General features: G+C 43.9%; 1 protein-coding gene across 1 annotated transcript; it reads right to left on the bottom strand.

Annotated features, from left to right (window-relative positions):
- Positions 1-672: 672 nt before the first annotated feature.
- On the bottom strand, positions 673-21,471 carry prkacaa (protein kinase, cAMP-dependent, catalytic, alpha, genome duplicate a). Its single transcript, XM_048245794.1, has 10 exons — positions 20,818-21,471; positions 10,471-10,532; positions 9,889-10,017; positions 9,675-9,773; positions 8,708-8,790; positions 7,659-7,785; positions 7,151-7,246; positions 6,588-6,710; positions 3,647-3,811; positions 673-2,584 (listed from the first exon to the last, which is right to left on the bottom strand). Exons 1-10 carry the CDS (start codon positions 20,864-20,866, stop codon positions 2,459-2,461), a joined length of 1,059 nt encoding a protein of 352 aa, XP_048101751.1. The 5' UTR covers positions 20,867-21,471; the 3' UTR covers positions 673-2,458.
- Positions 21,472-24,375: the final 2,904 nt, after the last annotated feature.

Raw genomic sequence — 24,375 nt, 5'->3', positions numbered from 1 at the left:
CTTCCAAACAAAAATAGCATTTGAAAGGTTTAATAAGCTGGCAACAGACTATTAGATTTGTGAACATTCAGTTGAAATAATTTAAACTAGCCTAAATGTCATGACAAAACAATGTGTTAATGTTCATTGAAGAAACAAAAAGAAAAACACCAACACACATCAGCTGTGTGCTGTTGCAGCTGGCAAAAGAACAACTGACTGGGCGGATGGGCCAAAGATAATGAAATGAAAGAAGTTCACATCAACCAAGAAGCCAAAAGTAAAAGTTTGGACATAAACAAATTGTTTTGCATTATTGCACAGGGTTCTTAAAAAGCCAACCGTGTTGGGGATTAGGCCATAGATTGTCTCGCATCCTGCAGTACACACAGGGAATCCTGTCCAAAATGTAACCGGGCTAGCAGACTTTAAAATGACCCTCTTGCAACGATTCATTTCTGTACATTATAGGTAGATTTTTTTCATTTACAGATGGAATTGTAAGCCACATGGACGCATTGGTTTCCAGAATACACATCCAGAAAAAAAGTGTCTTTGTTAATGGAGTTAAGGAGGGGTAGGACATGTCAGAGGCTAGAGAGGGATTGACTGGGCAATTTAAAAAGCTGCTTTAAAAGAAAAGCAGATGAAAAAAGTTCACGGATCTTGTAGCCCGAGCTAGGGGCGGGGGTCTTGAGTAGAACTTAAAAAAAAAAAAAAAAAAAAAAAAAACACAACTCAAACCTGGCATATAGTAACAAATCTACACTCACTCCCTAAGCTCCCTTCAAATATTATGAAGCAACAGAAACAAAGGCATACACACACACACACACACACAACACAATAACCTCCACCCCACCTCCAAAAAAAAAAAAAAAAAAAATACCCACAACCTTGTGAAACCTGGCCCAAACAGATACCGAGAAGAACCAAAGAAAAGTGTTACTTACCCTTTTATACGTGTTATCTACAAAAATGGCATGCACCATGTATCTGAAACGTTTTGCGTTTTGCTACTTTTTCCCCTCTTTACAGTCTCCCATCACTTAAATTACTTACATAGCATTTAGGCTCTCAACAATGCCGTCAACATTTGTGATTTTGGCAGATATCATGTCAGTTTATTTGTAAAACAACCAAAAAAAAACTTTTATTCCACAGCTATTAAAGGCGAGAAAAAGCGATAGGAGTGAATGAAAGGGTGTGGAGTCAATCATATCGATTTATATTTATGTGCTACAAGAATCTATGCTCAGGAGTGATCATAAAAATGGTGGTGATTACTAAAAAAAAAAGGAAAACACATTATAGATTCTGTCCAAACAACTAAACAAACACACACACACTTAAGAAGACACACATTATTCGCATAAAGGTTATTAACAAAAAAAAAGGGGGAAAAACCTCATTCATGAGAGCCACAGATGGACATAATTATCCCTACAAAAGGCTGAGCATAGGTCTGCTAACTGATAGGTCCCTAGGACAATTAAGACCTACATGACAAACCTGCTGAGAGACCAACTTTCGGTACATGACTCAAATCTAGTCTTGCTTTTTAAGTGGTCAACCGTGATGGAACAGAAAGCGCTGGAAAAAAATAAAGAAAAAAAATACTAACAATCGTGCCACAATATAAACACATAATCGATGAGTGTGTGTGTGTGTGTGTGTGTGTGTGTGTGGTGTGGTGATGCATCAGGCATCATGATTTCAATTCTCAAGAAAAAGAAAGACAAAAGACAGAACAGAGAGGGTTCGCTGCCGCCACAAGCTGAATCCCAGTGGAGGTACTTTTCAGCACGACCACTGAAAAAGCTGCCATCATGACAGGCACAGTAGAGACATTAGAGCTGAACTTTGTATTGCTTGGGCAGGTGAAGGATAAGGAGCAAGGGCAGACTGAGTGTGTGTGTGTCCAGATGGGGTGACGTGTGGTTTCTAATAACCAAGCAGTGATGGTGATGCCCTTGTTCACTGACAAGCACCCCCAGAGATAACCCACCCTGGGAAGGGCTGCAACCCAGTACCACATAGACATCAACGCCAGCAACCAGCTGCAGTGACTCAACAGTGTCACTCTGCCTTGATTTTAAAAAGAAAAAAATAACCAAAAACAATGACGACGGATTACAAGAAGAAAAAAAGTGGACTGCATCTCTGCCACCAGACCAAGAGATAGAAAGAGGGGGGAAAACATTAAATGGATAAGTAATAGGTGAGAAACAATCGGAGAAGGCAACACTGCTGGCTCTATCTGGACCACTTCATTGCTCCTTCCGAGGAAGGGAAGGAAGGAGATAGGGGGGTTGTACATTGTTGTTGTCGCTCTTTCTATGTGCAGGTCGGCAGTCCCGTTTTTTTTCCACCTTTATGCCCCCCCTCCCCCTTAACCCTTTGCTCTTCCTCTGTTCCTCCCCTCCACTTTTTCTCTTCCTCTTTGTCCCCACTCTGCCTCTGCTGCACCTGGGTGCGTTCAGAACTCGGCAAACTCCTTTGCACACTTCTCTGTGAAAGACACCCGGATCTCCTCCTCCTCGTAGTCATCGAAGTTGCTGGTGTCTCCAGGACCTTTGCACTTAGGGATGAAAGGAGCCTCCACCTTAAAATCACACACACACACACACGTTACTCTTCATGCCACTTCAAAGATCATAAAATGACATTCTTCGTGACTCATATAAAGATCCATGTCTACAGTATCACCACTTCTCTTTGTTACAGCTCTAAAATGGTGTGCTAAACTGCTAATTAGCCACACTGCCCTGTTTATAACGGACTGCTCCTTTGGACAATGGACCACACCGCATTTGAGTATTAGAAGTTATTGCACGTTAAAGGTGGTAATGCAACCACTACGTGAACTGGAGCGCTTTAACTTCTGATACCCAAACTTAACATTATTATGCATTAAATTCTAATAACCCAATGCCATGAAGTCCATTATCTCCCTTATACCACACTTTCATTCAATTTACTGATATCATAAAATATAACAAAATGTCTGATATGCTAAAACTGTCTTGTTTGTAGAACTACTTTCCATCACACATTAATTAATTTCTCAACTTACAGGACAAACTGCCGTTACTAGTTCTAAATGGATGGTTGTTACAGCCAAAGATCAGTCATTAGTTCCATCTCTTTCATTGCCAAGCTAGCATATCTTGAGGTTGTGTTGAGCCTTAGCTTTGTAAACTCACTGTTTTATTTACTCCAAATGCAGTGTAAGCCACCTCGGTCATATGTTACACATCAGTCATCAGTCACCTCAGTCAGATCGGCAATTTGTAACTCTGTTGCAATGTGACATTTCATTTAAATTTTCACGAGTTTGGCGATTTAATACACAAGCATAATGCGGCCAAACAACTGACAATACTTCATAGGTATGAAAATATCTCAAAGTTAAAGGAGAAATCCAGTGATTTTTTCCATAGATCTCCGTTTGTCGAGGTCCTGCAGCGCTCACTCAGGCACCTGGCCCACCACACTGAGAAGACATTCAGCTTGTCCTTAGCCGCCGCCCCTTCTCACTTTGCACTTTCCCAGAGTGACGGGACTTTACTTCCACACATACAACTGAACAGGACACCACCGTGGGGGCTGGTGTCGCAAGGCGGCACCTGGCCTGCCTCAGCTCAGCCTTCACTTTTTCACTGACCTTCCGCTGGTAGATGGCGATCCAGTCGGTGGTGGCGAACCACTTGTGGCCCTTGATGTCGTTGACGCCGTTCTTGAGGTTGCCGAAGCGCTTGGTCAGGTCCACCTGCAGCAGATTACGCAGCAGGTCCTTCAGGTCCGAACTGAAGTGCGATGGAAAGCGCACCTAAAAAAGCCAAAGGGGTCAAAGGTCACTGCTGGGGGTTCAGCCATGAGGCCAAATGAACGTCCCAACCTAAGCAGCTGTTAATCGGGTTCTGCATACAATTTCCCTTTTAGATAACATTTCATCATGCATTTCTACACAGCTGTGGTTGCACAAAGATTTACAAGTCAACCATGACAATGCTTTGAAAAGGGCTCTGATGCTCTGACAGTTGTTTGTCCTGCACCTGGGATGTGCACAGTGACCTCCTCTAACTGAATGTTCTGAAAATGACATGCTCACACATTCATTTGCTTGAGAGAATCAGATATTCTAGTAAACTTCCACTCAACAGACAAAAGGGATTCTATATTCCACGTTCACACTTCATCTTCAATAATGCACACTTCTACACCAGACCATCTCTTGACTCAGAATTTCATACCGTAAATCCTCAAATTATGGCCGGGATTTTATTTATAGCTGGGCCTCGGATAATAGCAGGGGCGTGGTCAATTCGGACAAATAAAGGCCGGTCCCCAAATACAAGCAGGGGTTATAATTGCCTACCAGTAGGAATATCAGTCCACGAGCACTAGAAGACATTGTTTCGATTGAACTCAATGAAATTGAAAGCTCTATTATGTTCACTGTGTGCTGCTACCTTGGCCAGGGCTCACTTGTAAATGAGATACCCATCTCAATGTGATTTTCTTCCCTGGTTAAATAAAGATATAATAATAAAAAAATATATAAAAGAGCTCTTCTTAATATTTTATATTGTTGGTTGGTTTAATACTGTTGCCAATGAAAAGTCGCTGCCCTACACCATGGGTCTCCAACACGTCGCTCTCTAGCTACCAGTCTCTTGCCGCTCCCTTCTGAGCTTGCAAGAGGCTGAAGCAGTACTACTACATTTAAACACAATTGTTCCCGTGAAGCGTTCCATCCTACGAATATAATAAAAAGTAAATCATGCATAATTAAAAAAGTAACTCAATTTAGGCTACTTGGCTACACAATAAGGTTTCCATTACAGCACAGCGCACGTTCAATGAATGAATGGAAGTGGCTACCTTGTCTCGCAATAAATAATAGTGAAATACCCCCCAGATTCCAGTGCCCATCAGTCCCAACATGCAGCAATATAATCAAACAGTGCAAAAGTAAATTAAATACCAAGCCAAACCGAAAATCTTCTGCTTTTGACAGCCTACCGATATGCCGGTTACAGAAAGTGTTGAACAGTGTTGGCCCACTTTAAGAGTAGCCTTTTACTTTACTTCTAAGAATAAAATTCTATAACAGAAGCCTAATAAGAAATAAAGGCCTGCCTCGAATACAACCTGGCACCAAATAAAGTAGGGCTGCAGCTATCGATTCTTTTTGTAATCGATTAATCTAGCACTTTATCGATCGATTAATTGGATAATTTTTTTTTTTGCATTTTTAAACAACCAAAACACATAATGCATAACGAAAATGACATGGCTGTAAAATGATCAAGCAATTGGCACAGAGGTATTTATTCTAACTCCAACATTAGGCTACACAACTAAGCCCATTTATTGCAATTTACCCATTTAGTGTTTTTAAGTGTCAGTGCCATCAATTAAATAATGTTCAAAATGCTCTCTGTAAAATTGCAGCCTCTTGTGCATGAAGCTGGGCGAACAAAGCTGCCCATACTATGTTGTGAAGTGCTGGGAGGGAGAAGAGGGAAAGCAATTTAATGTATTAATGTGTAGCCTACAACAAGTTTCATGCTGTAATCTAGACCTGACATCAACATAAATATCTGTTTTATGTAGATTTCTACACCTGCAGCATTTACCATTAGGCTACTAACAAATAATTTTACCATTAGGCTACTAAAAAATAGCCTACCATTAGGCTACTAACAAATAATTTTACCATTAGGCTACTAAAAAATTATTTCTGGGGTGAGCCTATTTGCTATGGTAACCTAGCAACCTGTGTGTGTGTGTGTGTGTGTGTGTGTGTGTGTGTGTGTGTGTGTGTGTGTGTGTGTGTGTGTGTGCACGCGTGCGGTGCGTGAGGAAAGATGAGTGTGCATGCATGTGTGTGAGGGGTTCTTTTTTTAGGCATACTGTCTTGCAATTGAACGTGAATAAGTTTACTTACTTAAAAACATCAAAGCTAAACAAGCTATCATGACATCGCTACAAATACAGTATGTGATTAAAATCAGCCAACATCAATGTAGGCTATAGGCTACGTAGATAGATGATAGATAGGCTAGATAGATTGATAGATAGCCTACTTTATTGACGCTTGGTGAAACAGCATGGAGTGGATATTTAGGTTCTGATGCTTGTTCTTTTCCTTTTTGAGTATGTAATGATCCCAAAACTTTACTTGAAAACTTTAGACATTCTCTGCCATTTATGGATATCTTGACTCCGCCATCGCGCCAGAAATTTCAGAATGTACGATTCACGTGCTAGTGGTGTGCTTCCTGAACAACGGTCCGTGTGGAACAATCAGATCCCTGCGCGTATAGTGCGTGTCATAGAAATTTAACGAGGCTTCGAGGCAGGGTTTTTGCCTCGAGTAATTTTTGTAATCGAATTATTCGAGTAACTCAATGAATCGTTTCAGCCCTAAAATAAAGGTCTGTGCTTTGTGCAGCCTAAGTAAATAAATGACCCCGGCTACAATTTGAGGATTTACGGTATACACCCATAGGTGACCCATATGTGGAAAAACAGAAGAGAGCAAAAAAGAATCGGAAGCAATTGGTCTCCTTTTTTCGCAGTTCAATATCTGGACTGACCTTTCCCGAGACAATCTTCTCGTAGATCTGAATGGGCTGGTCAGCAAAGAATGGGGGGTAACCTGCGGCCATCTCATAAATAAGCACCCCCAAAGCCCACCAATCAACAGCTTTATTATAACCCTAAAGAGGGAGAGATGTAAGGACAGGCAGAGAAAAGGACAAATAGAAGCAAGGTCAGTAAGAGACAAAAAAAAGACATGTCCTTTCATGACTAAAGCCCGGGCTACAACAGGTCCGCAACTGAATCACTTTGTTTGTGTAGCATAGCAATTGTTTTTGAAAGTCTGGACTAATTTTTCCGAACATACCATCATGACTGATGTAGCCAGATCCATTGATTACAGTGGAACTTATTTATTGCAGCTGACATAACACCAACGGAATGGTTCAGTTACGTGCCCAGAATAGCCTCCCTGTACTGTACCGTCCTCCCATGACTCGGATATAGCCAAGATCAAAACATACAAACAGACACACGCGTGCACGCACACGCACGCACGCACACACACACACACACACACACAGACACAGACACAGACACACAAGGAAGGGGCACTCACTTTGCTGAGGATGATTTCAGGGGCCAGGTACTCTGGGGTGCCACACAACGTCCAGGTCCGACCTTTCACCCTTTTGGCAAACCCAAAATCTGTTACCTGTGTAAGGATAATCAAACTTAGTGTGAACACTGAGACTCCCACACCCAACGCCTGAGCTGAAAGCATCTCGTGAGGCTGACACATGTTGTGACTGAGGCAACAGTTACAATCCTTATTGTTGTGCTTACTGTGACTAAGTATGTGAGTCACTCCCTGCCCAATGATCTAAAATCCCAAACATTTCTCACATTCTCACAGATATGGATGCAGGCCAAATCTCAGAGTCAAACACAAAAAGTAGCAACGTGATTGATGGGTATTTTTGGTATTGGGCTCTGAAACACAGCCAGTGGCCATATCTGGAGTAACTAGGAGAAAGTCATGCAGGGAATGACTCCATCAGGACACCCAACTCCTCCTCTGCTGTCAAATCCTAGGATAGGATAGCACAGGCAGCAGGTGGACGTACCTGTATGTAACCTTGCTGGTCTATGAGCAGGTTCTCCGGCTTAAGGTCTCGGTAGATGAGGTCTAGTGAGTGGAGATACTCGAAGGTCAGGACGATCTGGGCAGCGTAGAAGCGGGCATGGGGCTCACTGGGAAGGAGACAAGCACAAAACAACAAATATTTTAAAAGGCTCTTCCCACCCTGTCCACCATCTGTTTGACCTTCTGCCCACAGGCAGACGATACAGAACACTTAGAACACGCACCACTTGACTGTTGAAGAGTTTTTACCCAAAGGCCATCACTACACTGAACACTACCATGAAATCATCCAGATAACTGGGATTGTGCAATAATTGTATTTATTTATGTTTACAGCATATGTTGGCCGTATACCTGCTGACTGTGAGTGTTGGTGTGTGCGTGGAAGGAGGAATGTGCAAATGTTATTTATATAGTTTTATTTTTTTACTTATTTATTGCTTGAGATCTGTCCTTAGTTGGTGCAATGAAATTCCGTTGTATTCTTTTAAAGTCACACTAAAAGGAATCTGAATCTGAACAAGTGATCATGAGAGCAACAGACTCAGTTACAGTTTCAATGACCTTCTTCACAGCCACATTTCTTTCAACACATAGAAATACACTTTTAATCTGATTTGGTATACAAAGGGACAGCTGCTTGGTTGACTTGAACTTAGACAGATTGCAGAGAACAGAATTTCATTCATGAATATAGGCATTCTAGTGTGTCATCTGTGCTATTTTACACTAAAGAAATTTGCATAGCCTAGTTTTATGTCACTCATAAACAACAATACTACAAGTGCAGGTACTCTTGTTGTGTGTTAGTCTGGCTGTCCACTTGTGGCTCCTAGCTCATGTTTCACTTGCATTACACAAAGTGAATCTGAATTCACAAAGTGATCTTGCATCTGGTTAAATTCAGGCTAACAAAAACAGCCATTACACAATACTGCGCACAGTATAATAATGGAACAATTATTAAGCTATGGTGTTATGGTTGGTATGGTATTACTATGGTAAATATGAGGTACAACGACAACTCACCTGAACCTGCCAATTCTCCTTAAATGAGAGAACATCTCGCCCCCAGGAACGTATTCCATGACCATGTACAGGTTTGTGTTGTCCTGAAGAGCACAGACAGCGGGCATAAGGGACCATCAGATGTACAACAAGAGTCATTGTCAAACATGTCAGAAGGCATGATACTGACTAATATCATAAGGCTGGGCAGTATATATAATTTTTTAAGATTTGTCGATATATATTTTCAAACTAGATATCGGATAAGACATTGTTTATATCAATATAGTTTATTTTCCGTTAAAATGACTACACGTTTCTTCAATTCAGCAAACAAAAAATAATTCTCTGACTTTTTAAATTAAGTACATTCAGAATGCAAATTCTCAACGTGGCGATGTAGAATGCAGCAACTGTGCTGTGGAGCTTGCCTGGTGTAACTATAGATTGTACTTTGCTCGGAAACCCCTGCAGCTGTAAGTTTAATAACAATAATTGTGCCATGCTATCACATGTTATATCCATTTCTTGTTAACAAACATAAAATACCACCCAAATAAGATGTACAGACACAGCCATCTTCAGAGCAAAGATTCTAGAGCGCTACAGAGTTTGTTTTTTCCCAAAGTAACGTTGCTGAACTGCAGGTCTACACAGACACCAGCAAAGATTCAGTTGACAAACAACCCCTGTGTAAACTATGAAGACAGTGTAGGCCATTTGCGTAGGCTTGGGTTTGCTATACATTTTAAGCCAAATTAAAGTGCAACTAATAACCCTAATGCATAGCCTAATGCTTTGGTGGAAACAGGAATTTACAGAAAAAATATTGTATATATAGAAAAATATCGATATATTGTATATCGCCATTCTGCTAAAAATATTGAGATATGACTTAGTTCATGTCACCCATTTCTACGTCATAGACTGTTTTACACACACACAGGACACACAGACACACACGCACACAAACAAGCAATGGCCGTACCTTGAAGGAGTGCTCCAGCCGCACTAGGAAGGGGAAACTGACAGCCTGCAGGATGCGCTTCTCGTTCAGCGTGTGCTCTATCTGTTTGAGCTTCACCACCTGACACACACACACACACACACACACACTTCAGTGAGCAACAATACTAATGCCGCAAGGAGCAACCACATCAAAGCCACAGCAGTCATGGGAGTATCCATTTAGGCCACTCTACCTTCTGTTTGTCAAGGATCTTCATGGCAAAATGCTGGCCCGTTTCTTTGTGTCGTACCAGCATGACCCGTCCGAACGAGCCTGTGCCCAGGGTCTTCAACCGATCAAACTGGTCAAGGGCTGCGGTGTTCTGTGGAGAGGGGAAAAAAACACTGTCAGAACTATAGTTGATAAATAAGATAAGGATTTGATTCTAATGAATCAGTAGAAACTTTAGTACAGTTTACAATCACTTAACACGCATGGCCTACAATCGTTCAGACCCATGTTAAGGAATACCATAGAACCAAAAGCATTTACCATATTTTTGGAGCTTACAAAAAAATACTCTCCAAAACCTCAGTTATATATGGGGAAAAGATTCACCATTCATTTCATGTACTGCCTCATATCATTGCACCATATGCCCAGTAGGGGGCACACCCCCCCCTCAGACACTCAGTACCACAGTCACAAAGGTGAACTGAAGGTGAAACATACCAGGGCCTGCCTGATAGCGTGTGTACATGAGGGCATTCCTTCAATGAGTGAGAGGCCAGGGCGGCCATGTTGTGTGTGTGTGTGTGTGTACTGGTGGACTCACCTGTGCAGGGTTCTCCCATTTCCTCAGGAAGTCTTCTTTGGCTTTGGCGAGGAACTCCTTCACTGTAGGAGACAAGAGAGAACAGAGGCTTAGAGCACATACATTTCTTTTCTAGAGGATTTCAGCAATGATCTGATGCCTGATCGGCAGCCAACTTAAAACTGCATTCATTCACTCCTGAAGCGCCATGATATGAAAACCATAGGTATCTGTTGGTTTCATAGACTGTAGGTTTGAGCCACATGATATTTTGGATAAAAAAAAAAAAAAAAAAAAAAAAAAAAAAAAAGCAGTTAAGGTGGGGGTTTTTGAACATTCTAATATAAGATTCCGTTCCGTAACAATTCAAGGTTCTAAAATTCTATGTTGAATACAATGAACCCAGAGCCTTATAGATAAATGGATCTATCTATAGGCTCTGGATGAACCCAGTTATTCTTTAGAACATTCATTTCCAACATTCCCGTCACACCGGTGTGATGGTACACCTTTATGAATGCATAAAATGGAAAATCTAAAAACTGTTACGGTTACAGTTACAGTACACGGTTACAGTTGTTACACATGAAGAAGCTTAGACCAGTGTTTTTCAACCACTGTGCCGGGGCACACTAGTGTGCCATGAGAGATCATCAGGTGTGCCGCAGAAAATTATCCAAATGTCACTCACTGGTCCAGAAAAGCAACTGTTGCATCAAAGAATTTATAACCACATGCTCTCATTGATTGTATGATTGCACTATTTGTGGTATGCAGGCATTGTACAAGAGGGGCCCCATATCCAGTATTCACAGAATCATCTTATATCTAGTTCATAACAACAATTAAATTAGATATAGTCACCTACAAATGAAACAGAGGGCGCTTGTTTTATTAAGCAGGTCTTGCATGGAAGCCATAATAAGGCCATATCTGTGTATTATTTGAAATTTTAGGCTATGGTATGTTTATTTTTTCTTCACACAGGATGTTAGTGTGCTGTGGGACATTTTAAGTGTCAAAAGTGTGCCGTGGAACAAAAAAGGTTGAAAAACACTGGCTTAGACTACCAAATAACCTAAACCTGGGGGGAAAACCGCTCTCATGTGGGTGTCAATAGTGGTTGAAATAGATCAAGTCATTGTAGTTCTTAGAAGAGCACAAGATATATATGATAAATCAATTTTATGACTGGTTACACCGGCAAGACAACCAACTCATTATGCAACTTCAGTTCTCTACATTCATTTCTTACATATTTCATAACAGGATATGTGACTGAAAGGCTTTTCAGTTGGAGATGTAACTACACATGGGTGGATTATCATGGGGACATTATCTAAGAGGCTGAGGGCTGCAATACCGTTTAGTTTGATAGCCAAGACGTCACAATTTTAATATAGCTATCTATCTACATTGTTATAACATAGCCATATGTTGTTAGGAATTTGATGGCTGCAATGGCACTGCAGGGTTAAACATATATTCCAAACAACCAAAATAATAGTGAAGTTTACTGACTGACTACTGACATAATTTTGAGGAAAGCCCTAAAACCAAGTAATACTGATCATCATATTTTCTGGTTAGTCTACAGCCATAGCAAGAATAAATTGGCATAATTTCCCTCTGGGGATGAATAAACTAATCTATCTATATATCTATCTAATACAAGTTTGTTTGTTTGTTTGTTTGTTTAATTTAAGGCCATTTCCGCAACTAAGGCTATTTAATGGCCAGAAACTTAAATATATATTTTTAAATCTATGCTAATAAGATATTCTAAAACCTTCAAAAAGGTGGGACCTTACTAAAAACATCAGCTATAGAATTTTCTATCTAATACAAAAGGTAACCTATATCAGCATCAAATAAATAAAATGTCTTAATAGCAACTTTGTTGTCTATAAAAACACAACAAATATTGACACATTTGACTAGTTGAGTCTTCGGAAATAAAAATCAACACAGAAAATGAAAATCCAGTACAACAGCCTCTTTTCAGTCAGTCCTTTTCACTGGTCTAATCTGTCTAAGCGTATAACCTGGTTGGTCTAGTCGCAGCGAGTATTATACTTGTTTGAAGGGGCCCATGGCTATCTCCACTAAACCAATGCTAGCACCGGTCTAATTTCCACAGCTGCAAGAGGCATATTGACCAGATCCCTGCATTATATAACACATCCTGCCCCGGCCAGCCACACAGGAAAACTGGAGAGGCAGAGCCCCTGATCGATAGTATCCACCACTGTGTGCACATGGGTGGCATCTGCCTTTAAACCGCCACACAAAGCCCCAAAGTTCAGACCGGCGACACGTTAAAGAAGAAGCCTTCTCCTTTTGCCCTGAAACTGGCCTAACGCCGCCCATACACGCCGCTGTCACATGCACAATCATATTTGGTGGCCTTATCTTTATTGGGCTAAACGCTCTGTGGGAACATCCAGATTACAGCAGGGCCTTCCTCATTCCACACCACCACTACTCATGAGAGAGAGAGAGAGAGAGAGAGAGAGAGAGAGAGAGAGAGAGAGAGAGAGAAAATAGTAAGTAAAGATCAGACAGACAGACAAGAGAAAGACTGTAGATGGCTTCTAAACGCAATTGTTCTCAAATAGTCATCCACCAACACTGATCCAATAAAAAGTTTGACCATCTATCACACACTCACACACTGTGACAGTCTTTTTGAACACCGTACCCATCCACATGCCAGCAGTGGCGGCGATGCTATCTCCGGCCTGCCCCCCACCCCACCACACCGAGACAGTGCTGCTGCTCCAGTAGCCTGCTCCACTCCGCCCAGCCACACATGCACAGGAGGTGAGAAGAACTCGACTCCTCACAAGCCAACCAGCCACCACAAACCCGTGTGCACAGAGTAAAGGAAATAAGATACATCAGTGGAGATAACCAAAAGCGCGCACGCACGCGGCTCTACATTTCCTGCCAGAAAGACCACAAGAAGTTTCCTCAAAGGACTCTTAGCATTTGGCCCTTGTGGTTCATAGAAACCAACAGGTCCATTAAGCTCTTTCAACAGCAAAACAAAACAGTAGTGGCTTCTCTCTCGTCTATGTTTTTACTCCCCGGGTTCCATGGGGACCGCCCTGGAAGGATGCAGCCGGTTCCCACCCCTTACCCCACTCCAGCAGGGCCGTGGGACAGTCAGACGTGGAGCCTCCCCCGCCATCAGCTGTTCGAGAAGCTGCCGACTCTCGGGCCTCCCGTGATTCTTTTGACTCCCGTGGCTCTTTAGACTCCCTTGATTCTCGTGGCTCTTTAGACTCCCTTGATTCTCGTGGCTCTTTAGACTCCCTTGATTCTCGTGGCTCTTTAGACTCCCTTGATTCTCGTGGCTCTTTAGACTCCCTTGATTCTCGTGGCTCTTTAGACTCCCGCGATTCTTTCGGCTCCCTTGATTCTCGCGGCTCTTTCGCCTCCTTTGCCTCTCGTGATTCCCGTGCCTCTTTGGGTTCTTTGAGTTCTCGCAATTCCCTGGATTCCAATGTCTCTTTTGGCTCTTTCGTCTCCCGCAACTCCCGGGCTTCTCGAGACTCCCGGGACTCCCTTTTCCCGCCGTGCCTCCGGGAGCTCTTGCGCTCGCTCATCGGGCTGCTGGGCCTCGTCCCTCTCACAGACTCATGCTTCCTTGGTGATGGAGGCTGCCCAGGGGTTGAGGCCGGGGCTGCAAGTGGAGGCTCTGGCTTCAGCACTAAAGAGGTAGCCACCACAGCAGCATCTCCTCTGTGGTCACTGTAGTCACCACAGCTGCTAACTTTACCCAGCACAATCAATTGGACCCTTGCTCCGTTTCAATCCTTATCAATATTTATTCTGCACACAGAGTAGACACGCAGGCACACACACACAGTATTGATCCTCCCTTGGGTCCGGTCACCAGGAGGGGCATCATCACCAATCACAACAACAAAGGTGAGAGACTGACAGCTCGTAAAGCCAATCCCCTGGTTGGCTACTAACCATACTTCATTAACAGTTGTTACGGTGACTGGACACAAGAGGTCGAGTGGCGCTGGAGTGACATGGAAAACCACCCTGGAGCTCAACCCACCAACACACAACCATATCCTGTGTGTGTCCTCCAGCAGACAAAGCATATCCATCTACCGTCCATCCCTCCATCCCTCCATCCATCCACACCCATTCATCGATCAGACCCATGGATGGATCAGTAGTGCCCAGCGGCAACTGTGTGCCACTTTGACGTAAAGCAGGCTGGGAAGTGTGGTGGTGCTGGTGGTGGGAGGGGAGGCTGTGGGGTCAATGGGGCCAAAAGGGGGTTAGCAGTGGTCTGGGCATCAGATAGGGGGCGCGCTAAACCAGATCTCATCTCCACAGCCAAATAACGCTTGAGCTTCCAGCCGCCACTCGGTGTGGGGCATGTCCCTAGTGGCACGTGGCACAACGCCATGTATCCGAGCCAGTGAAATTTGCGGTCAGAGCAAAAGTGGGTACATGAGCACAGAGATCCACAAGCTCATTTGACGAAACCTGGAGATGATGGCCGTATTTCTGGTAAGTTCACAAAATTTGTTTTCACTGCTTTTAAATCCAGTCGCTATGTGGTTCTTTAAGTCCTGCAGTCAGCATGACAGTAAAAAGCAGAGTGGGGAGGGAGGCAGGAAGGCAGCATCTGAGCTTCACAGTAGAGAGGTAGGCACCCTGGCCATGGTGAACATGGGGAGCAGACACTGGCGGGGATGCAGCTTAAATGCTGTTAAGCGATGCAGTGCTGTTTATTTCCCATGTATATCTTGAAGACCTTGCATGTGCCACATTAAAAGGAAAACTGGCTACAACCTCCTGACTAAACAAAGGCTGGGGGCAGAAGGGAGAGACAAAGAGAGGAGCAGAATGAGACAGTGAGTCAGTGAGTGGGAGTGTATGGAGTGGGAGTGTATAGGGAGAGTGTGTAAAGTGACAGATGGGTGGAGGGAGGGGGTGCAGAAAGACAGTCAGACAAAGCAGTCAGACAAAGCAGACAGACAGACAGACAGACAGACAGAGAGAGAGCGCAGAGAGGTGGCCAGACGGGGGGGGAATCACATAAACACAGCGCAGCACACACGGATCGACACTCTATTAAGCCCCACGCTACAGGGCTCTGGCCCGCGCCGCTGACGGACACACGGACGTCTCCCGGGAGACAGACACACGGCCGCGATGGAACTCCTGTGTGACGCAGCCAATGCCAGGCAACAGAGCAAACACGAGACGCTGCATAAAGAGAGCATTGTGCGAGTGTTAGTGTGCGTTGTGAGAGAACGTACGTGTGTGTGTGTGTGTGTGTGTGTGTGTGTGTGGGGGGGGGGTAAAGCACCGTAAGTCACACACCCCTGTCCAAATCTCTAATCAGGGAACAATCTGCAGAACACCGCAAGCTCGTCCAATGCCCCAGCTTCCTGTTTCGCTGCTTTCACTACACTGCTACTGTTTTAAAACAAAAACAGCTAGACAGAGAAAGCCAAGTGCTTCAGGGGATGTCACTATCCCAGTTGAGCAGCTGAGGCCCACATTTGGCTTTTCAGAAAAAGAAATCTTTACACAGTTTAGTGGACTGTACTGGAGCACCCTCAGCTATCTGAGTTAAGCAGCTAGATAACCAAGGACAGTGACCGATTTTTAAAGAGCAATATACAGAAGCATTATGCTTCCTAATTTTTGGATTTCAGGTAGTTCTTTTTATTCACACTACACTGCATTCATTTAACATGCATAACATAGACTAAAAGAAACTGTCCTTCTTCAAATGGAAGATTTATTGAACGACTCATTCTGTGAATCCATCCCAAATCTGACTCTACCAAGCCACATTGATGACAACGGTTCAATGATGACAGGAGAGGCCTGATTTACAACCTCACATGCATCTACGAGAGCCAGACCGAGCGAACGGCAGCAGCAGCAGTCAGAAGATCTCCTCAGACGAGCTGCTCACAGCCAACCACCCCATCAGCCGTCCCTCCTCCCACCCACTCAGCCAATCAAAACACTCACTCCAGCCAAGGACCCCGCCCCTCAATCCCACCCCCACCACCACCACACACACACACACACAAACCCCTTTTTGAGCAGCATAGCTCTGTAAAGTCAGTCAGTCAGGCACTCACTCCAGCGGCAGGCCTCAGGCTCGTCCGGCAGCTGGAGGTGACTGTCGTTCTCGCCGCTGCCCAAGCACGGTCCGGCGCGCTGGAACAGTCTCCCCGCCAACTTTTGCAGAACCGACATGCCACCAGAGGGTGTGTATGTGTGTGTGTGTGTGTGTGAGAATGTGAGTGTGTTTATGTGAGAATATAAATGTGTGTGGCAAAAAGTAAAAACAAGTGTAGCCTTATTGGTTAAGTGTGCCCAGTCCCCAAGTCCAATCAAGAGCTCGCACCACCCCTCCGTCTCAGTTTAACTCAATGTTTTGTCCAGACCTCTCCAAACTTCCTTTTAGCCTTTTTGTGCCACCCCCACCTCACACACCTCCACGTCACTGCGTCCACCACTCTCTCTTCCTCTGTCTCCCTCCCTCCTGCCTGAGCTCAGACTTGGCCAGCAGGCAGGCGGGCAGCGCTCGGACCTTTTGTTGCTTCTCCACTTCCTGTCCCGCCACACACTGTCCACCCAGCCCTTTCCTGTGGGCCCGAGGCTCCCCGAGGCACCAGGAAACTCCCGCTCTTCCCCTGACCGCTAGCGGAGAAAAGGGCAGGTAGGGCAAGAGTGCTGCTGCTGCTGGTGGTGGTGGTAGTAGTAGAGTGGTCGTGGAGGGCAAGAGGAGAGACATAGACATTTGCTCCAGAAGCTCCAAAAGCTCCAAACACCACCCCACCCTCCAAGACAGGTGAACTTGAACCCTGCCAGTCGTGGCCCACGATCTCCTTAAGGTCCTTCCCGACCGGCGCGCTGCAGGTCTTCGTCCTCCGAACCATGCAGATGTACTGGAAAACTGAGTCGACTCGGCGTGTGCCTGCGTAAGCCCCCACCACCACTACCACCACCACAACTCTGACCACCATGCCCCTGCACCTGTTCCTGGGCATCAGGGTGGACCATGGGCAGACACAGCTGATTGGGGGACTGGCTTTAGTGGGGGGAGGGCACTGTGTGAGGTTAAATGTTTGAAAAATGTGTGAGTTTAAAATATGATATGAGAGAGACAAAGAGAGAGTCATAGAGTAATGTCAGGTGTGTGTGTGTGTGGGGGGGATGACATTAGTGCAGCTGGAAGTTACAAAGTGTGTGAAAACGCATGCTCCTTAGACTGGATGTGTGTGTGTGTGTATGTATGTGTGTGTGTATGTGTGTGTGTATGTGTGTATGTGTGTATTATTTTTGTATATAATAAGGTTTGTTTGTTTGTTTGTTTGTTTGTTTGTTTGTTTGTTTGTTTGTGTGTCCATGAGTAGGGGAGAACTCCAAACCTGCCCTCCTTGAGGGGATTGGCTTACAGGCTCGCACTGCTACGGCTTAATCACCCACCTCCATGAAAGGCTTCAGAATAGGAACATAATCTGCCAACCCCTGCCCCCCCAGCCCTGCACCCTGCCCTAGTCCTCTCCAGTCCCCCCCCCCGCACCCTGCCCTAGTCCTCTCCAGTCCCCCCACTCCACTCCATACCAACGCCACCCTCACAATCCCACCACCAGCGGCAGCAGCAGCACACGTGCCACACCGCAGCTGAATGTATCGGGCATATTCAAATGACATGCAGTCCCATGCAAATAGAAATCCACTCTTCACACTTACGCTCCACCGGCAGCCTGTTGCGAAGGCCCATTTCACACATCCCTGCTTCACCTCACGGCCAGCAGACACAAACGCACGCGCGCACTCTCTCTCTCTCTCTCACACACTCACACACTCTTACAACCAGCGATGTCGGCGCTGGCTCTAAATTGCAGAATTTGCACAAGGTGTTTCGACAGTGGTGGCAAAACAGGCTGGATTTAAAAATCTGGCAGCCACGCATGTGTTCCATTCCTGCGGTAGGGTAAAGCTAAATCACTCACACATACACACAACACAAGTGAAGAGGTAGTGGCTGGCCTCTGCAGGACAGTTTGGTGGGGGGTTCTCCGGCGCCGAGAAGAGAAGTGAAGAGGAAATGAGATAAATAGGGAACAGAGAGTTGTTGGGATAGTAGGAAAGGAGGAAGAGAGAACAAGAGAAAGCAAAGCTGCCCAAAGATGGGCACAAGAGGGTCACACACACACACACACACACACACACACACAAGTAGTCTTGTTCTAAACACTGGGCTATCACATGATGTTCAAGAGACTCCTCAGCGTCACAGTTAAGCCTGGAGTGGATCACATCGACTGGATCATATGACACCTCTACAGCCCCCCGACACACACACACACACACACCACCAGACTTCCAATACCCCCCCACACACACACACACACACAGCCCCACCATCGCTACTACTTTGTGACTGCCACAGAGCATGAACATAAACAGACTTCCTGTGAGGGGAAGCGTCTCTGCCTGCAGGTCAGGCGGACCCGGCCCCCTGAGGGACACCAAACTGTATATTTTTGCATGCGGGCCCTCATAAGAGCCAGAGCGACCCAGCGCTTTAGTTCTAGGTCCCTATACCCTCCATTGCCATCTGACCTACACTGCACTTCTCCTCAAACTTTGCCACTTTCCCCATCTCCAAAACATGGGACTAGAACATTACAACAACCCACTACAGCCTCTCCCCCTGGGGATGGCTTCAGGGAGACGAGCCTCCTGTTTTGGAGACAGGCTCTGATGCAGATTTTCTGTCACAGGTCACAAAGGCAACTTTTCCGATCTCGGAGAGGTTGACAATGAGCTTGTCAACACCACATTATTTTCCTCTCTATTGCACATGTGGTATAAAACTCTACTTCCCCGCTTGTATACTGCCACCCGTTTCTTCTTCTGACTCAGAAAACAAAATAATAGCAAACATAAAAAAAAAAACCTGTTGACCTATGCTCCATCCTAAAGGATCCACTGTCTTGAGACAATGTGCAGACAACACTGAAATACAAAACATTGGGGTTTGTTTCCCAAAATGTTCCCCAGAAAGAAAGAGATTGTTTTGAATACTGAACAGGTTGTGATAGTCGCGGTGGAACACTGCATTTGGGAACTAAAGCTTTGAACTGAAAATCCAAAGAGATAGCCTACCTGTTCCTTACTTCCTCTTTGTTACAGTCATCTCAAAGGTAGATAACAGCAATTTATCATCTAACCTGCCCCCTGAACAGTCAACTTGTGAATGAGGTTGCCATACCCAGACAAGGAAACACGGCTCCGAGCTACTGGAGTCCTATATCTTCAGTCTCACGTTTGTGTTAGCAAACTCTAAACAACACGCATTTGAGGTCTTCATTTTAGCTTCTTCTATTCTAATTCATTATATACAGCAAAAAATACTTTAAAAAAATGTCTAATTATTTGGCATACCAAGACTATCAAAACTAATCTCAACAATGGAGGAAAAGCTTTGGTTGACACTAAGCACAACAAGTCTGGGTTCATGACACTCGTGTTCCATAACACGCTCTCTATCACCCCACACACAAACACACGTTATGTTCCATTATATTCTACAAGTTCTACATTTGGCCACATACTGCTGGACATTGCAGTGATAACCTTAATGGTACATTACCTTTTGAATACCTAACCAACCATGACAACGATAGGCCTACTTCAAATGCTACTGTGTTTGAAAGTCCTGGCTAGTGGATGCATTTTCAATATTTGCTGCAAGCATTACGCAAAGTTTTTTTATTATTATTATTTCTCACCTAGACATCATAACTGTGCATCACGTCACATTCAAAATCAAACCAAACTGTCACAAGTGCAATGGCAGGGTAAAAAGCAACGTTGCAGATCTCTACAGAGTGTAAAATGGCCAATGTCAAGCAATACCACCAAGTATTTCCTTTTTGAAGGCGAGGTTCAAAGACCCCTCAAACTGACAGGAAGGAGGGAAGTGGTTGAAGTAAGACCTATCGTGAAGCTTATCCAAACCGGTGCATGTAACATTTGCGTGTGTTAGTTCGTAAAACGACATTGGAAGAAAAAAAAGTCAACAGGATTCGAGGGCCTTGACCGACTGCTGCTACTCATCTTCAGGAGAGCAAAGAAAACAACTAAGCTAGTTAGCTAGCTACGCGTTTACATAGGTGTTTCAGTGCCTTGGCTACCTAGCCAGTCAGCTAATAATACATAATCGAAAGTGTTCCCCATTGACATTTGGCCCACCTATTCAGGTGATGCATGAAGACCCGAAATAATTCTGCATCATACTAAGGTTGCTAGCTATCCAGCCAATTGACTAATGTTTAACCATACAAGCAAACTCACCACTCTCCATCTCGTTGCCCTTGTTCTTGGCGGTGGGCGCGTTGCCCATGATTGCAGGCCAGGTAGGAGATCCCTTGATACAGAATTTCTTGCGATTTTCGTTACGTCCACTTCTCAATCGAGTCTTCAATATCTAGAGTCGATGCGCACGTAGTCTACAAACATAATTCGCAACACGTCTATACCAATCGTGGTATCTCCCCGTTGTTTGTTCTACCTTGCGTTGAAAAAAGTCCGTAGGTAACGTTTGCTAGCTAAGTAGCTAGCTAGCGAATAAACGCCAGCTAGCTCTGTGAGTTAGCTATTTAGCTACCTTTGGGTTGCAGTAAACTGCTAGCCAACTAATGTTTCTCGGCTCCCTAGGTACAGTAGAAATCGTCGAAACCAGTTCTTTGCGTGTATCTCTACCCCTCGAACGTAGCTAACGCTACCCCCTCAGACTCTACTGTAGCACCCAGCAAGGCCCGGACTCTGCTGCTGGAGAAGCCAAGACTCCTCTAACAGCTGGTATTATTTCTCTAATAAAAAATAATATTCCCCTTTTCAGTTGGTCCCTGCCCCGATGACTTTCCAGGATCCAGAACCGCTGCAGCTAGCTAGCTTGTTCGCATAATTCGACAGACCCCCATTAATCCTCCGACTACAGCTAGAGGGAACTCCAGCTTCAGACAGAACCAATCCCCTAAATCTTTCTTATTGGTCAATGTTCAGATGACAGGCTCAAAGAATGTCTTTGATTGGATACAGTTTTGCATGTGTGGTCTGTGCAGAATTGTGATTTGTCAAAGACTATCTGTCAGGTTAACTTTGTCCCACCCTCGCAGTCCAATGAATAACGTCATCTATTTTCATACTATTCATACAGTAAAGATCCACATTTCAGTTCAGTCATTCAGAACTGCAACTTAACTGTGCAAAACATTTCGTAGATCCACATAAATTATTCTGGCCAGCAGCCCATGGCTTCTGAAACTAAATGGCCTCTCCCGCCCGACTAATCTGTGATTGGCTGTGTGACGTCAAGATGGTCTATTTTTAGAAAGTTGGTCAGAATTTAAAGCACGCGGACACCCTACGTTTTTAGAATATAAAAAAGAAGTCGGGTTTATGGCAAGTCACAACATTGAGGTCACTTCTGTTCTGTGTGTATAAGCGTATTATTAGAACGTTTGATTACTGTTTTCCAATGGGCAGGAAAATATAAAAAATGGCTACACAGCATGGGAATTGTTGAATCATTAGGGGGCGTCTTGCTCGAGTACATTGACCGTTTCATAATAACACGGCAAAATCCAAAGTCTTTTTGATGGCAAGAAGACTAGCAATTGCACTGCAGTTAAACTATACCATTTTCCATAATGTGTCTGGCAATACGGTTATACTTTTACGTGGTAGAATCCAAAATGGTCATTAACTGGCTAAACTGTTCATTTATTATAAAACAATACATTACTAGGTTCGGCATAAGGGAGGGGGAAAAACATAGGCTCTTATGTTCCTGTGTTGCATGGTTGCGTGATGTAACTGTTCACGTTGCTTAGCAACAGGAAGCGAGCTGATCCACTCACTCCAAAATGACTGGTGCTCCTTTTTTATGAATGAAACCAGAAAAAATGTGCTAGGCTACTCTCTATTCCCTTGTATCAGACACCACACCATTTTGCATGAACAGAGAGCATGACATACGGCAATGAGCATAACCAAAAGGAGTGGGAATCAGACACCATAACCATAAAAAAAAACTCCATCCTGTCTAGCATATGGCATTTAGTGGATATGCAATAGCATGGAATCGAATTATTTATTACAATTTGAAATGACAGGTATGATGACAGCATAAAAACATACATTTTTTTAAACAAGTAGAGAAAGAAAAAATCATGCAAAAACAGCTTAAAGCAACACCAAAGAGTTTTTGTACCTTAAAATAATGTTTCCAAAATCGTTTCAGTGTTTAATCAACTCGTAACAGGGTGAACGGCACTTCTGCAAAATTCGCTTCGCTTCTATATATGTAAGTTTGCCAGATCGGGTAGCGGTTCTGTAGTCCGATGGAATGAGACATAAGAAACTACAAGTTTGACTTGCATCTGATGTCGCAATACATCGTACTTTCATAAAATCATGCAACATATTCTACCTTGTCTGACATCGTTATTTGCAAAGCCAGTGCTTGATAATTAGCATGCGTGCGACTAGAGGAAAAGTTATTTTAAAGCTCAGAGGAGTTGTGTTGCGTTTTAGTTCTACTCATAGGCACTATTACCCATGAATAGAGGAGTGTAGGGGCTGCAGGCATGAGCAGGGGAAGAGCTTCCCTTTAATATGTTCGTGTGGGTGCACAGATAGCTCTACATGTGATCACGTCTTTCACATAGTATTGGAAAAGAAAAGATATGATTCCAATTGCAGCAATGTTTTTTTGCACTATCTCCTGACTCTTTGTCAACTCACCCCACACTGGGATGAGAATTGGATAATTGAAGGTTAGGTATATTTGCTTTAGAACATGACATGGGAGACTAGCTCTTTTGGCAACTCTGGGATTATGAATCCTTGGCCTCGACTTTGCAGATCATGTACTTGATGTGAGCATCCCTGACAAGTCTGACAAAATCTAAACTCCAAGATGAACACTCTGTCTACTGGTAGTCCAATGATGTTGAGAGGGAATGTTGTCCTCTCTCCTGGCACTGATAGCAATTGTCATCTTAATTCCATGATCCACCATCACTTCTCACCCACTGTTACTTTGATGACCATCTGCTATGTCTGCATTCCACAGCAATGTATAGAAGGGATTCTATAATCTTTGCCTTCCATCAACACTAAGAGCAGAGACTTTCTGATGAGGAGACACAGCACTCAAAAAATCCTCCATAGAAATATATGGGCTTAGTTTGTAACGCCAATATGGCAGTTGTCTACGCATATTACACCCCTTCCGCGGCAAAACGTTGACATGTGAATACATTGAGCCAATCATGTGCTATGTTGCGAATACATTGAGCCAATAATGTGGTGTGTTGTGAAGACATCGCGCCAATAAGGTGTTGTGATCTCGCCGCTGGAGCAAGATTGCAGTAGATTGGTGTCGTGAAGCCTTGCGCACGCGCATTTCTGCCGAGATGAATGCCCGATGAGTGCCCGTGCCCAAAAAGCGTTGCCGAGTGGAGGGACTTGCCTAAAAGGACTTTGCTAAGAGTCAGTCAAGGCTTTTTATTTCCTCACTGGTGGAATGATTAACAGTATGCTCAACATTCTAGCTATAGTTTTAATCTATATATAATATCTAAATCTCTTTACCTTGTATCTAACTAATTAATTATCAGAGTTAGTTTGCATGTTTATGGTTATTGTTGTTATTCTGTTAAATTCTACTCTGTCTAGTATTACTAAAATCAGCTATCACTTTAAGTCAATAAAAGCCTCTACTAAGAACTTAGCATAAACATAATGCTCAGAAGTGATTCTGTTTTGGTGATGGAGTATTAAAGTGTACAATCAAGAATGTCTGATGTTAGTGACCTCTTGCATCCCCCTCTCACAACCAATCAA

Source organism: Alosa alosa, chromosome 6, assembly GCF_017589495.1.
Source record: "Alosa alosa isolate M-15738 ecotype Scorff River chromosome 6, AALO_Geno_1.1, whole genome shotgun sequence".
In the NCBI taxonomy this organism is placed as follows: domain Eukaryota; kingdom Metazoa; phylum Chordata; class Actinopteri; order Clupeiformes; family Clupeidae; genus Alosa; species Alosa alosa.
The sequence above is the reverse complement of the archived record's forward strand: the minus strand, read 5'-3'. Positions and strand labels throughout refer to the sequence as shown.